Source organism: Leishmania mexicana, chromosome 12, assembly GCF_000234665.1.
Source record: "Leishmania mexicana MHOM/GT/2001/U1103 complete genome, chromosome 12".
NCBI lineage: Eukaryota > Euglenozoa > Kinetoplastea > Trypanosomatida > Trypanosomatidae > Leishmania > Leishmania mexicana.
In genome coordinates, this window is record NC_018316.1 from 154,137 (window position 1) to 167,158 (window position 13,022).

Here is a 13,022-nt window from a genome sequence, read left to right on the forward strand (position 1 = left end):
GCTGGTCCACCTGTGTGTCATCGAAGCGAGGCGGCGGGTGTGCTGCTTGTGCCTTCATGCGCACTCCATTCATTTCTCTCGCTCGCTTCTCCTTGGGTGCGCCGTTGGCTTACATCCTCGTAGGTCCTCACACATCCTCTGCCCACCACCGCCACTGTCCCACGCAGCTCCGGGCGTTACAGGGGGGAGGGGGCTCTGTCGCGTGTGTGTGCGTGTGTGTGTGTGCACAATGTGAGGTTGCAAGGCAGATCACCCCGTGGGTGTGCGGCACAACCCCTACCCCGGTGGAGGTCCTGCTCCTGCCGTTCGTGCAAGGCAGTGGAAACGGGAGAGGGGGAAGGGGGAGAAACACATGGCCACGATAAAGATGCGTGGCGCTCCGTGTGGCTGCAGTTTGGGAGTTGCGAGGTATTGAGTAGACACACACACGCGCATGGTCATCCGTTGCCGATGCGAACACCATGCGATGTTTCCTCCCTCCTGTCTCTCTGTTACTGCCCCTCCCCCACCCACCCACCCCCTTCCCGCGCTACTCTCTCCCTCACCGTCACTGTCCCATGACATGTTTGCCTTCAAATCCCACGTGTGCGCGTATCGCTGTGCGGGTGTGCACTGAAGCGCAGCGTGAGCGGGTCATCCTCGCGACGTACTCGCTACCCGGCACGACCACCCGCAGCGTCCTTTTTTTTTTTCGGAAGCGCGAAGCCGAAAAGGAGCGGCAGCGGTACAGCACATGCCTTCGAATAACTCTGCGGCGCCATGCCTCAGCAGCGGCAGCCTGGCGGCAGCGTGCGAGTCGTACGGCGTCGACAGCCGACTGCTCTACAACGACATTGAGCAACTCTCGAAAAAGCGCTTCGACTACGCACAGCGTCTGATTTTGTGGAGTCGACTGTTGAGCGCGGCCTCGATGGTCGCGGCCGGGGCGACCGGTGTCGCGGTCTACTACCACCAAGCGCAGATCTACCGTGTCTGGCGGCTGCGCAACCCCCGCAAGGTACAGCGGCTCGTGCGGTTCGCCATGCTGAGCGGCGGTTTCTGCCTCTGCAACGTGTTGTTCCTCATTAGCCCCGTTGGCCTCATGCGCTTACATGAAAACGAGCTCTGTCGGACAAAGCAGCTGGACGCCATTGCCGTCGCGGCACTCGTGCAGGAACAGAACTTTCGAACGGTGGCTGCGTGGACGCATGCTGCAGCTGACGCAGGTCGACTGGTACCCGCCCCCTCCTCATCCGCGGTGCCGCCATCGCCTGCCGGCGCCGCCACAAACCCCATGGAGCGCGGAAGGGAGGGAGAAGGTGGAGTAGGACCGGAGCCGCAGTGGGTGTGGCGAGAGGTTGTGCTTGACCCGACGCAGCTGCTGCAGCTGCCTTGTGAGCGCACGACACAACACAACCAACGAGCGGCTCCCGTTGATAAGGCGACGACCGACACGGATGCAGATATGCTGGCCGTCAAGAAGCTACTCTCCTCTCAGCTACTCGTCAACTCCGAGAGCTGCACCGACGCGGGGCGGGGTGGCAGTGAGGCCAACTCTGCAGCCGAGTCGCCCACGTGGCGACAGCAGCCGCGGCGCGTGTGGAGCCGTACAGCGGACCCTGCGGAGCTGCAGCAGCTGAAAGATGAATGCGTCGCCATGTGGGTGGGGCTCGTGGCGGAGAAGACAGCCATCTTACAGAAGGTCTTGTGATGTCTCGACCATCTCCCTCTCTCTGCGGCCAACTCAAAAGGCGACGGCGAGGTCACAACAAGGCTGCTGGTGTCTGACCGCCCCCCCCCGCCCCTCATCAGACATCGGGTGGGATGCAACGGAAGTGGCAGCCGTGGCGGTGGCGGCCGTGTAGCGACAAGAGGAAGAAAATAAAAAAACAAGAGAAGGCGACACCCGACGGAAGAAAGACGAGGGTGGGGGCAGAGACGCCCCCACCGCACTCCCCTTCTCGTGCTATCGGCAGCAGCTGCCATGGGGTGGGGGGGGGGCTACTTGACGTCTTTGGTGTGGAGCCCTCACCTCCATATGAAGTCGCTCTTCCGCCGTTGGTGTTGTGTGAAGGCGTGTACAACGCAAGGCCACCTGCGGAATCTATGTGTCTGCGACCCCTTCTCGCATGCGCGTAACGGTCAACCTCCTCCACAACACCCTGTCTCCTCCGTCTATCCTCCTCCTGTTTCTTGTACGGCTGCCATCCGCTCACGCGGATGGACTCATGCACCGCCACACATCATGCGCATCGCTTCACCACCACCACCACCCCTCTCCCCCGCCACAGATGAAGTCCATCGTCCACCTGCGATAGAACACACACACAGAGAATATATTTCTTCTTGGGACGTTTGTTTATTTTTCTTTTTCCCGTTCGTTTTTTCCAGAAGGGGCCGTCGTCGCTTCCGTTCTCTGTACAGCCCTGCACCTCTCCGCCGCCGTGCCTGTACGTGTACGTGTGCGTGTGCGTGCGTGTGGTCTCCCACGCTCACTCCGCCACCGTGCCTGTTCAGCCGTTCTTCTCTCCTACTCCTTATCCTGTCCGCTCGCTCGCGCGCGTGTGTGTGTGTGTGCGCGACGTTCGTTGAGAGACGCGTTTTATCACCCCTCCCTCACCGGCGCCCACCCACCCGGACCCCCGCCTGCCCTGTGCCCCATCTCTCGCTCGCTTCTTGATTTGAGGCTCGACTCACGACAAGCAAGAAGTGCAGGAGCGCAGCCACGCTCAGACCAGCAAGGACATCATCTGATATATACACACAAACGCGCGCACATCGTTCTCATATATATATATAAAGTGATAGACGAGCAGCTCAACGAAGGGAAGGACAAGAGAGAAGTGTGAGAAGCGCGGAACGGCGTGACCGTGAGGAGGAGCAGGAGCAGGAGAAGGAGAGAGAGAGGGGGGGAGATCACGCACCGCCACCGCCACCGCAAAACCTCCGACCCGAAGGCTGAGAGGCGACGTAGTTGACACCGACGCATCGCAGCTGTTTCTTGTTCTTGTTGTGTGCTCCTCACTCTCTCCCTCTCCTTTACTTTCACCGAGGCACACACACACACACCTGTATCACGCCACACAACGGGGGCTTTGGCGCAGAGCATCACCATCAGGAGCGAAATCGAAGGACAGCAACACACAGCGAGACAGTCAAGGTGCTCTTGCGTTTTCTTTCGCCCTGCCGAATCGTTCTCGTGGCTCTGTTCAGGTGACGTTCCTGCGTGCGTGTACGTGTGTGTCTCTGCAGACGTGATAGCAGACATTGCTCGTTGTGTTATTCGACACAAGCAAACCTCATTATCCCTGCCTGCGCGGCCCGTCTCCACCACCACACACCACCACCGACCTCATCGCCTCTACGTTGTATCACCCGCCAAGAGAAGGCGGTAGTAAATAAGAAGGCCTCCTCCCCTCCCCATCCTCCTTTTGTCGTCACACGAAGGGCGAGCGCGCGAGACACGGACGCACCGTGTGACGGCTCCCTCATCGTCCGTGACGTATACGCACAAAGCGAAGTCACGAGAAAGTTAATAGTAGACTTGCACGTTGGTTCGCGTGTCTCTCCGTTTCGGTTCATCGTCCCGTCTTGTACCTCCCAGTGCCTCACATCTACGCCTGAAGCGCACAGACACTCGCGTGTCAGTGTTCTTGCGTCTGTACTGTAGGGAGGAGGGGGTACAGCACGACACAGCTCGACACTCACTCCTTGCCCTTGTATTTCTCCTTGTTGTCTGTCGATCTTACCCTCTGCTTGAACCATTAGCCTCGCTCGCTCGCTCTCGCTGCCTCGCCGCGTGCGTGCTTGTCTCGGTGTGTCGGTGTGTGTCCAGTTAGAGGTTCCACTAGCTGAGCTTCGTTGTGGGAGTGTGTCGTGGGTTTCGTCGCCTTTTCTTCTTTGTGACGGTGTCTCTTCCGCTCCCGTTATTTCCTTCGCTCGCGTCCGTTGACCGTGGTTGTTGTTGCCGCTGGCGCCGCCGCTGCTTCTGCTGCTGCTGCTACTTGTTGTTTCTTACAGACGCTCGCACCCCCTCCCCCCTCTCCATCGTCATCTGCACTTCTCTTCTTCGTTCTCGTGTTTCGGACCCGTCATCCGCCCCACACCGTCGTCCCCCCCCCTCCCCCTCCTCCTCCTCCTCGTTTTCATTCCGCGTACGTTGGCATTCACGCGGGGTGCACGGGAGAGTACGCGAACGGTGTGGCAGTGTGTAGGTGATTTTTGTCCCCTTCGCGCGCGCGTGCGTGTGCGTGTGTGTGTGTACGTTGTCCTTTTGCCTTATTTTCTTTCGCTTCTCCGCCACCGCATCCTCCACCCTCCCTCCCTCCTCTCCCTTTGTACCCCCGTGAACCGCCCACACACACACAAGCTAGCAAGCAAGCAAGCACTTCCCCATCCCCCTCCTTGTACCCTCACATCTCCCCCCCCCACCCTCCCCCATCCCCCTCTCCCTCCCAGCGTTGGTGTGCACGTGCACGTGCGTGTGTGTTGCTGTTGTTCTTGTTGTTGTTTTGGTTCTCTGCTGCTGCAGCGCACCGTCTTGTCGTCGAGCCCCTCTTCTCGCGTCACTCCCTCTCCAGTGTGCGCGTCTGTCAGAGGCGCCTTCAAGTCCCCACGACTCCCCTGCCTTACTCCCCCCCCCTCTCCCGGTCCCTCCCTCTCCAACTATCCCGCGAGGCCCCTTTGTGTATCCGGGTGTGTGCGGGGCGTCCGTGTGTGCGTTGATCACATCACGGCTGTCATTGCTGGCCTTGTTGCTGTCGTTGTGTTGCGTTGGACGTGCCTCTCCTCGGCTCTTCTCCTTCTCAGTGTGGCATCCCCAAATCAGACGGCGCAACGAAACGTGGAGGCGCACGCAAGATCCGTCATCAGGCACGTAGGGAAGAGCGCGCGCGCGTGTCCTTCACGTACCCTTCAAGCATCGGACTCGCCACCGCCGCCGCCTTCTTTTTTTGGTGGTTTGTGGCGCTTGCATAATCACCTCAGGAGAATTGGAGGAGATCAAAGACCGGGCAAACGGCCGACAAGCACGAAGGGCGCGGTGTGATCGAGGTGCAGGACGCTCAAGGTCGCCGTCTCTTCACTCGACTTGCCACCCCTTCTCTGTCTCCCTCTCCTCCACGCCACGCCACTCCCCTCTCCTCCCTCCGACGACCTCCCGTCTCGCCATCTCTAACCACTGCACAGCATCACGAAATAGCGCATCGGCGACGCGGAGTCTTCTTGCCTATACGTATAGCGTAGACACACACTCTCTCTGTGTGTGCGTGTGTGTGTGTTGGACTGTCGTCTCCCCTCCCCTCCTCCTCCTCCTCCCCCCTACATCCTGCAACCTCTCCGCGCCGGCGACGTCGTGCCCAGTATCTCTCCGGTGTCCTTGTTTTGTATCCTCAAGCTGCGCAGGCGCCTGTCGCGGGCTTCATCCCGCCCCTGAAGGAGAGGGAAAGGACGCGGAGGCGGTATCCGTTCGTTGTTGCTTGCTGGCTGACGTGTCACTGCTACCCTTTGATCTCTCTCTATTCCTCCTCCCCCCCCCCTCGCTCTGCGTGCCTGCGTGCGTGTGTGGGCGTGTCGGTCTACCCGTCGGTGTCGGTGTCGGTGTGGGTGTGTGGGCGTGTGTCGGTGGCAGTCGTCGTGCTCAGGGACGGGCGAAGACGCGGGCGTTCATTTTTTCTTACTTCCGTCGCTACGTCGGCGCCCCGGTCGGTAGGGAGAGGTTGGGGGAGGGGGCATTTCGAGCCCTCACACCCGTCTCCACGGCACACCTGCCTCTCACCCCACACACGTCGCCCTCTCCGCTCTCCGCGCACACGAGAAGGCTTGTGTGTGTGTGTAAAGAGAGGAAGAAGCTGCGACGCCCATCAGAGGCGCGTGTCTTCGGGAATTACAGAACAGCAGACAGGCAGAGCAACACACAGAAGTACAGAAGCGCGCGTCTTGGGCGAACCCCGACAGAAGACGGGAAAGCGAAGATCCCACGCACACGCGCGCACGGAGCAGAGTAAGCAACTCCGTGGTGCCTGTCGCTATCGTGGCTGACTCAATTCGTGACGATAGTAGAAGGGCGAGATATAAAGAGAGAGAGAGAGGGAGAGGGAGAGGTGGGTGGGTGGGTGGGTGGGGGGGGGCCAAACAGCACCGCGCAGTGTGGGGGGGGTGCGTCTAGCTCGAAGACCAAGCCGGCGAAGCAAGAAAAAGTCAAGCGGAAACGCGTTTTCCCACCGTCCCCTCCCTCTCCTCTACCGTTGCCTGTCTGTGTCTCCGCGTGTTGTTCTTGGGCGGATCTGTAAAGTCAGCACCTCTCTTCGTCTTCGTCATCACCCACCCACCCCCCACACCCCCTCTCCCCCTCTCCCCCGGCCGTTTTTTCCCTGGCGTCTTTGCTGTCCCTGTGTTAGGCGTGCATCACACCTGGTGCTGCGGCAGCGCGCCACCCATCCCCTCTCCCTCCCGCACGCGTACCCCAGCATCGCCACCACCCCTTTCCTATCCCTTTTCTTTTCGTCATTATTTCTCGTTCTCAGCGCCCACTCCCCGCCACCCCCTCCATCGCGACACACACACACCTCTCTCGCTCCTCCCTCCGCATCGTCGCTGCCGTGGTGAGTGTTGGATCCGCTGTACCCCTCCCCCTCCCCTTCATCCGACCTCCTCCCTCTTCAGACGTCTTCCATCTTTTCGCTGGGGAAATTTGTTGTTGTCGTTGTCGACGTCGTTGTTGTCTCCTCGCGTCTCCCTCACGTGCGCCATATCGAGTGTGTTCCTTAATACGCTTCTCCCCCGTGTCTGCGCGCGCGTGTGTGTGCGTGTGTGGGTGTGCGTGTGTGGGTGTGCCTGCACCTCATCTCTGCCGTCCTTCTCCCTACTCCGGTTCAAGAAGCACAGCTCACGGCGGAAGAGGAGCAGACATACATCTTGGTTGTTTCTCTATTGTGGTCGTGCGCTTCGACGGTCTCACCTCTCCCCCCCCCAACCCCCTTCGCGTCTATGGTACATCCGTTTCTCTAGGCACGCAGACGAAGCAAATACACGGGACTGGCTAGAGGGCTCCGTATCGTCTCTCTCTCCTCCCCTCCCTCCCACCTCACCCATCCACTCATCCATCCGTCCATCCAGCTGCCGCGTGACGGCATCTGCGTTGTGTTGTGTTTGTGTTTGTGTTGTGTTGCTGTTGCTGTTGCTGTTTTCTGTCCTCGCTCGCGTCTTCGTTGTTGCGGTCGTCGCCGTTGGGCTCGTGTCTTCTGTACCTCTCTCGTCGTTCTCTCTTCCGTTGTTTCGTAAATCGCCCTCCTCCTCCCTCCTCCCTCCTCCCTCCTCCCCTCCCTCCGCCGCCGCCGTCGTCGTCGCTTGCGTGTGTGTCCGTGCGTGGTGCGCATCAGCGCGGGCGACTCGATTTCCCTTTTGTGTTGTTGTTCTTTGCCACCACCACCACCACTCCTCATCGCATCCCTGTCCCCAACTTTGTGCAGCTCCCTTCACCTCTATTGTGCGCCTCTGTGCCTGTGTCTCGCATCATCATCAGCGCAATGTTCGCCCAATCCGAGAGCGAGGAGCTGCTGCACCTGCTGTCGCAGGTGCGCCTCGTGGTGGACGAGGAAGAGCGTAACGAGCAAGAGCAACATCAGCAAGAAAAACTGGAGCAGCGGCATCGCCCAAGCATCGACGGTGAGCACACGATACCGGTGTATACTTCTGCTGCCGGCGCGACAGCGGGGGTACTTGACAAGCAGATAGGCAACGGCAGCTCGACGAGCATCGCTAGTGGCGGCGGCGCCTCTGCTGCGGGACGATACACCGCCTCCTCCACCGCGGCCGTCACGAGCAGCTGGACTGTGCATGACAACACGGACAGCGCCTTTGGCATCAACACCGCAGCGGCGAGCAACAGCCTTCTCGCCGACTACGAGCACTACCGCGCGAACCCGTTTGACCAGCCGCCCGTAAGTCGCACCCCGGCCACGGATGTGAAGGTGCTGCTGCAGCCGTCGGGCGAGCGCGCACGGTGCGTAGAGGTGGACTTAGCCAACCAAGGCGACGGCTACAACCTATTTCGGCAGCCGAAGCAGCGCCTCTTCGCCTCCTCATCAGCAGCAGCTCAGCTAGTAACTGTGAAACCGAAGCAGCAGCAGAGACCATTCCCACTAGTGACGCACGCGCGCCAGTCCACGCCCTCCCCCTACGCATACAACGTGTACACCGCATCCGTGAGCACGGCAAACAGAACGACGACACCGCACTCGATCGACGATGCAGCGCCGATCTTGCCGGTGGCGGTCGAGCGTGAAGGCAGCGGCTACCCTGGTGCAAGGGTGGATAGTGCGATGCCTCAAAACACCCCCTCACCGACTGTTACCTCATCCGTACCATCCGCCTACACCAAGCGTGATGGCAAGGCGGTGGCGGAAGGCGGGCTCGAGGGCATCTCACACATTGCAGCTGTGATGCAGAACGATGGTTTCGACGGGGATTACGAGGAGTTGGGTCGCACCAGTGGTGGCGGAGGTGGCGGTGACAGGCTATCGGATGTCTGGACGCCCGCGCACAGTATCGGCACGCCGCAGTCAGCGCTAGATGGCTCTAACCGATCGCTGCGCCTGTTTCACCAGCAGCAGCAACAGCAGCAGTCGCATCAACACGTTCAGCAGCACCACACCACCCCGTCTTCTCCGTCCTCCGCGGCTGAGGCTGCTGTCGCGCAGTTCTTTCGTGTAAGCAGCAGCGTCGATGTCATCGACAACGGTGGCCTCGACGGTGCGTGGCGAGCGAGTGTTGAGGCGGAGCTGGCGGAGCTCCAGCGCGGTGGCCGACTGTCCATGAACGGCACGGTGGTGCAGGGAACACCGATCTCGACGGTCTCGCCGCTTCCACCAACGTCGACGACACCGTATCACCAGCTGCTCAGCCAACTGCGGCACAGCCCGTCACAGGTGCCGGCGGGTGGGCTTGGGCTTGCCAACGCTGCTTTCACGGGCAGAGCGGCGCGCGCGAATACGCCACCGGACCGACGCCCGCTATCGTCATCCTCACGTCTGGCCAGCATGGGGCCGACACCGCTCTACACAGCCCACATCACGAGCATTCCGCGAGCTTCCTCCTCCGCTGCACCCGCTGGCGCATCGACAGAGCAGGGCCGCAGCTGCTGGCCGCGCACCAGCCTCACCCCGTCCGAGGCGGCAGCTTTGTGGGAGCGCCTAAGTCCGTATGAGAGGGCCGCCGCAGCAGCGGCAGCAGCAGCAAGCGCGAACACAGCCTCCGTCGCCGCAGCCGCAGCGCTGCTCCGCACCCCTGACACGGTGTCGAAGCCAGTCACGCTCTCCTCCATTGCTGCCCACCTTCACAGCGGTGTTGGCGACCTGGGTAGCTCGGACGAAATGGGCAGAGCGCACGCGCACGCGGACAATCCTTCTTGCACCTATGCGTCCCCGCCAACGTTTACCACGGCCCCGATGCGGGTACCCCGCCCAGCCAGCGCGGCGCAGCTCTTCCCACCGTCGTCACCATCTCAGTCCAACCCTGCATCGCCAGCTACGGCCGGCACAGGCGTCCCACCGCACCACAGCTGGCAACAAAGCCACAGCAACCACCGGCAGGGGCAGTACTCGCAGACAGCATCACCTCGCACGAGTGCAACGGCGGCGATGGCCCTGCCGCCACCGCCACCACCTGCGTCGATACCGTCACTGGCGACAGCAGCAGCAGCAGTAGCAGGCCCGTACAAATCCCAGCAGAACCATCTGCAGACGCCTTCGATGCGCCGTTGGAGCCCCGTCGATGCACCCCCATCGACCACCGGTGCCGGTCCTGTCGCCGGTAACGCACACAGCACCAGCTCACCTCCCTCCTGCAGTCTTCGTCCGTCGCCGCACCCTCGTCCGTCCAACGGCAGCTCGCCGGCGCTGCGGCGATACACCATCACCACCCCCAGCAGCCACACGACGAATGCGACAGCCGCCAACAACAACACGAACAGCGGCGGCAAGAAGCGCGTGGATGGGAGCCCTCTCGGGGTCAGCGGTGCATCGGTCGCTGACAGAGGAGCGTCGCGCGAGGCGCGGCCACGTGTGCAGCTCTCGCAGACGTCCTGCACGACTGGCGTCGGTGCTGCGGTCTGCGGCGGTGCTCGTGGCGCCCGCGGCTCGCTGAGCGCATCTTCACCCGGCGCTGGCAGTGGTGCGAGCCCGAGCTCACCGTCATACCACCACAACCACGGCAATCACCCCGGCCACCACCTGAACAGCCCATCGAACTCCGCAGGCGCAACCGCTGGGACCGGGGCGTCCATGGTGTCGGCCGCCGCCGTCCAAGCCCTCATCCAGCGCCTACAGGCCGCCGCGGCAATCGTGCTGCCCAACTCGCCATCCGCGTCGTCCGCTGTGGCGGGCAGCAGGCAGATGTCGTTCACGGCCGAAGAAAGCGGAGTCGCCGGCGTCACCGCCGTGCCGGACGTTGCCTCGGCGCCGATTATACTCGCCATGTCGCACGATCAGCACGGCTGCCGGCTTCTGCAGGCGATGATCGACGCCGAGTGCAACGAGGGCGAGGCGCGCGACGGAGGACACGACGAGCTCGCGGCAGACGATGCCGCAGCCGCTGCGAACCGAGCAGGGGCTGAGCGGGACGGGAGCGCCGCAGTGTCGCCGTCGATGACAGCCGGGGCGAGTGCTGGAGAGAAAAAGGGCAGTATTGGCAACAGCGCCAGCGAGCGCCGCCGCCGTCGTCGCGCCGAAGCCTTCGAGAACTCCATCCCCGTTCGCGTCGTTCTGCAGGCAATCGAGCCCAAGCTGGACGCCGTCATGGCCGACGGGTACGGCAACTTCCTCCTCCAAAAGGTATTCGACATGGCGCCCGATGCGGAGCGTCAACGGCTGCTGCGGCTGCCGTCGCTGCAACATCACCTGTGCGAGGTCGCCTGCTCACCTCATGGCACCTTCGCGGTGCAGCGGCTCGTCGAGACGGTGCGCAACATGGAAGAGGAGCGCCTCGTTTTCGTTGCTCTGGAGCGTGATCTGCTGCGCCTGCTGACGAATGCGAACGGTGGCCACGTGCTGATGAAGGTGATGGAGTGCATCCGGCGCCAGTATAACGCCTTGGCATCTGGCACGAGCAGCGCGACAGAGCCGTCATCCGCGTCCATGGCGGCGCCGGGCGAGGGCAGCACCGCACCATCGCGCCGCCTGCTCGAGGAAAGGGTGGCGACACTCTTTCAGGCGATCCAGCAGCATCTGCTGTACGTCTGCCAGCACAAGCAGGGCTGCTGCATTGTCCAGAAGTGCCTGGACTTCCTCCACGCGTGCGCCGGATTGTCGCCGTCATCCGCTGGCGCGGGGGAGCAGATGGACTACTTTGAGCGCATGGCAGCGCTTCTCCTTCCCCACGTGCAGGAGCTCTCCACTCACCCGTTTGGCAACTACGTCGTGACGCGCCTCGTGGACGTCTGCTACGCGCGCGGCAGCACCGCCACCATCGACGCCGTGGCGGCCGGCATGCAGCGGGACTTGGTGCAGATGTGCACGAACAAGTTTGCATCCAACGTGATTGAGCACATTTTGCGCCACTGCAGCGAGCGGCGCATTCGCCTCATCTGCCAGTCACTGATGGTGCCCATCACCCATCCCTCTGCACCGGCGATGTACGCCTCTGCCTCTGCAGCGGCGGCCACAAACGCCGCCATCGCTCGGCTGCCGTTGACCACCGTTGTCATGGACCCGTACGGCAACTATGTGATCCAGACACTGCTGACGGTGGCGCCGGTGGACGAGCTGGTGAGCACGCGCGCGGAGGGAGGCGGCATGCTACCCGTGCTTCAGCAGCTTCTCCCGCTGCTCAGCTCACGCAACTACGGTCGGAAGCTGGAGACGAAGACGGAGCTCGCCTTGCTGAGGGTGGAGCAGCACCAACAGCAGCAGAAGCAGCGCCGCAGTTGATAAAGTTGGTTCTCCTTTCTTTTAGCATTTTGCATGTGTGTGTGTGGCCACCGTTCCCGGCTTCTGCACTCAACCGTGGAGGAGGACCGCCCAAGCGCGCGTGTGCACAGCTCGGCAGGCTATCTTCTGCACGGGCGCGTCTGAAGGTGCGGCAAGGCTCTCGCACGTGACGCACGCATCACAGCCCCACTCCCGCCCACCTCTTCATATTTTTTCTGTTGTTATCTTCCCCTTCTTGGTTAGAGTTTTTCTCCACGTATGACACCTGCAGCGAGCGGGACAAGATCCGATGTACGCCTCTCCGCCTCCCCCACCCCACCCCTGTGTGCGAGTCTCCGTCTGTATGGGCGTGCTTGTCGCAGGTGGGGGGAGGACGAGGGGGTGAGCGCGGACGTCGTTTCTGTTTCCCTGTTGCCGTGCCGCGAGGCCTATCACGCATCCAACGTCACCACGACCAAAAGATGAAAGAATACGGGAGCAGCGTGGCGGAGTGCCAACGTAGAAGACGGGGAAGGATGTCACCCCCGCGCACGGTTGCGGAAGCGGTAGAGGAGAGGGCTACTCCGTCCCCGCCGTTCGTTGGTGCAGCACCCCTGTCTTGACGGTGCGCGCCAATACATGTAGACATATGGCACACAAGTGAAGACCACAGGGGTGGGGAAGAGGGAAAGCGGTGGTGCACGTCTGTCCTCCGCCTCCCTCTTTTGTCCTCCCCGCCGTCTGTGGTGTGGCTCCGCTTTCGCTGCGACTCCACCGCAGCCTCAAAATACTCGTCTCCTCGGCCCCGCGCCTTTCCTTCTCTCGCTCTTTCTCCGTATGTTTTGTTGTTGTTGGCCAACGCTGCTGCGCGGGTGCCCGGATCCGGCCCATGCACGCACGCCCAGGCTGTAAGCTCCCGCCCATCCCATCCCCCCTTCTCTCGCCCACACCGCCACCCGCTGCCCAACGAAAGGCGTCCAGCTCTATTTCTTTTGGGGGTAGTGCTCACCTCCCCGTCTATCCCGCTCGCTCGCTCGCTCGCCGCCGCCGCCGCCCCTCCTCCTCCTCACTCTCTCCGCGGGCGGGCCTGCGCTGCCTGATCGGCAGCCTACTCCGGGGTGCAGTGTCCCCTCCCTCTCT

At 62.1% G+C, this 13,022-nt stretch overlaps 2 protein-coding genes across 2 annotated transcripts; both read left to right on the forward strand.

The window, feature by feature from the left end:
• Positions 1-733: 733 nt before the first annotated feature.
• LMXM_12_0370 (conserved hypothetical protein) lies at positions 734-1,690 on the forward strand (the record flags this gene model as incomplete). Its single annotated transcript, XM_003873092.1, has 1 exon — positions 734-1,690. The coding sequence occupies one exon, from the start codon at positions 734-736 to the stop codon at positions 1,688-1,690; it is 957 nt and encodes a 318-aa protein (XP_003873141.1).
• A 5,815-nt stretch (positions 1,691-7,505) lies between these two features.
• LMXM_12_0380 (hypothetical protein, unknown function) lies at positions 7,506-11,903 on the forward strand (the record flags this gene model as incomplete). Its single annotated transcript, XM_003873093.1, has 1 exon — positions 7,506-11,903. One exon carries the CDS (start codon positions 7,506-7,508, stop codon positions 11,901-11,903), a length of 4,398 nt encoding a protein of 1,465 aa, XP_003873142.1.
• Positions 11,904-13,022: the final 1,119 nt, after the last annotated feature.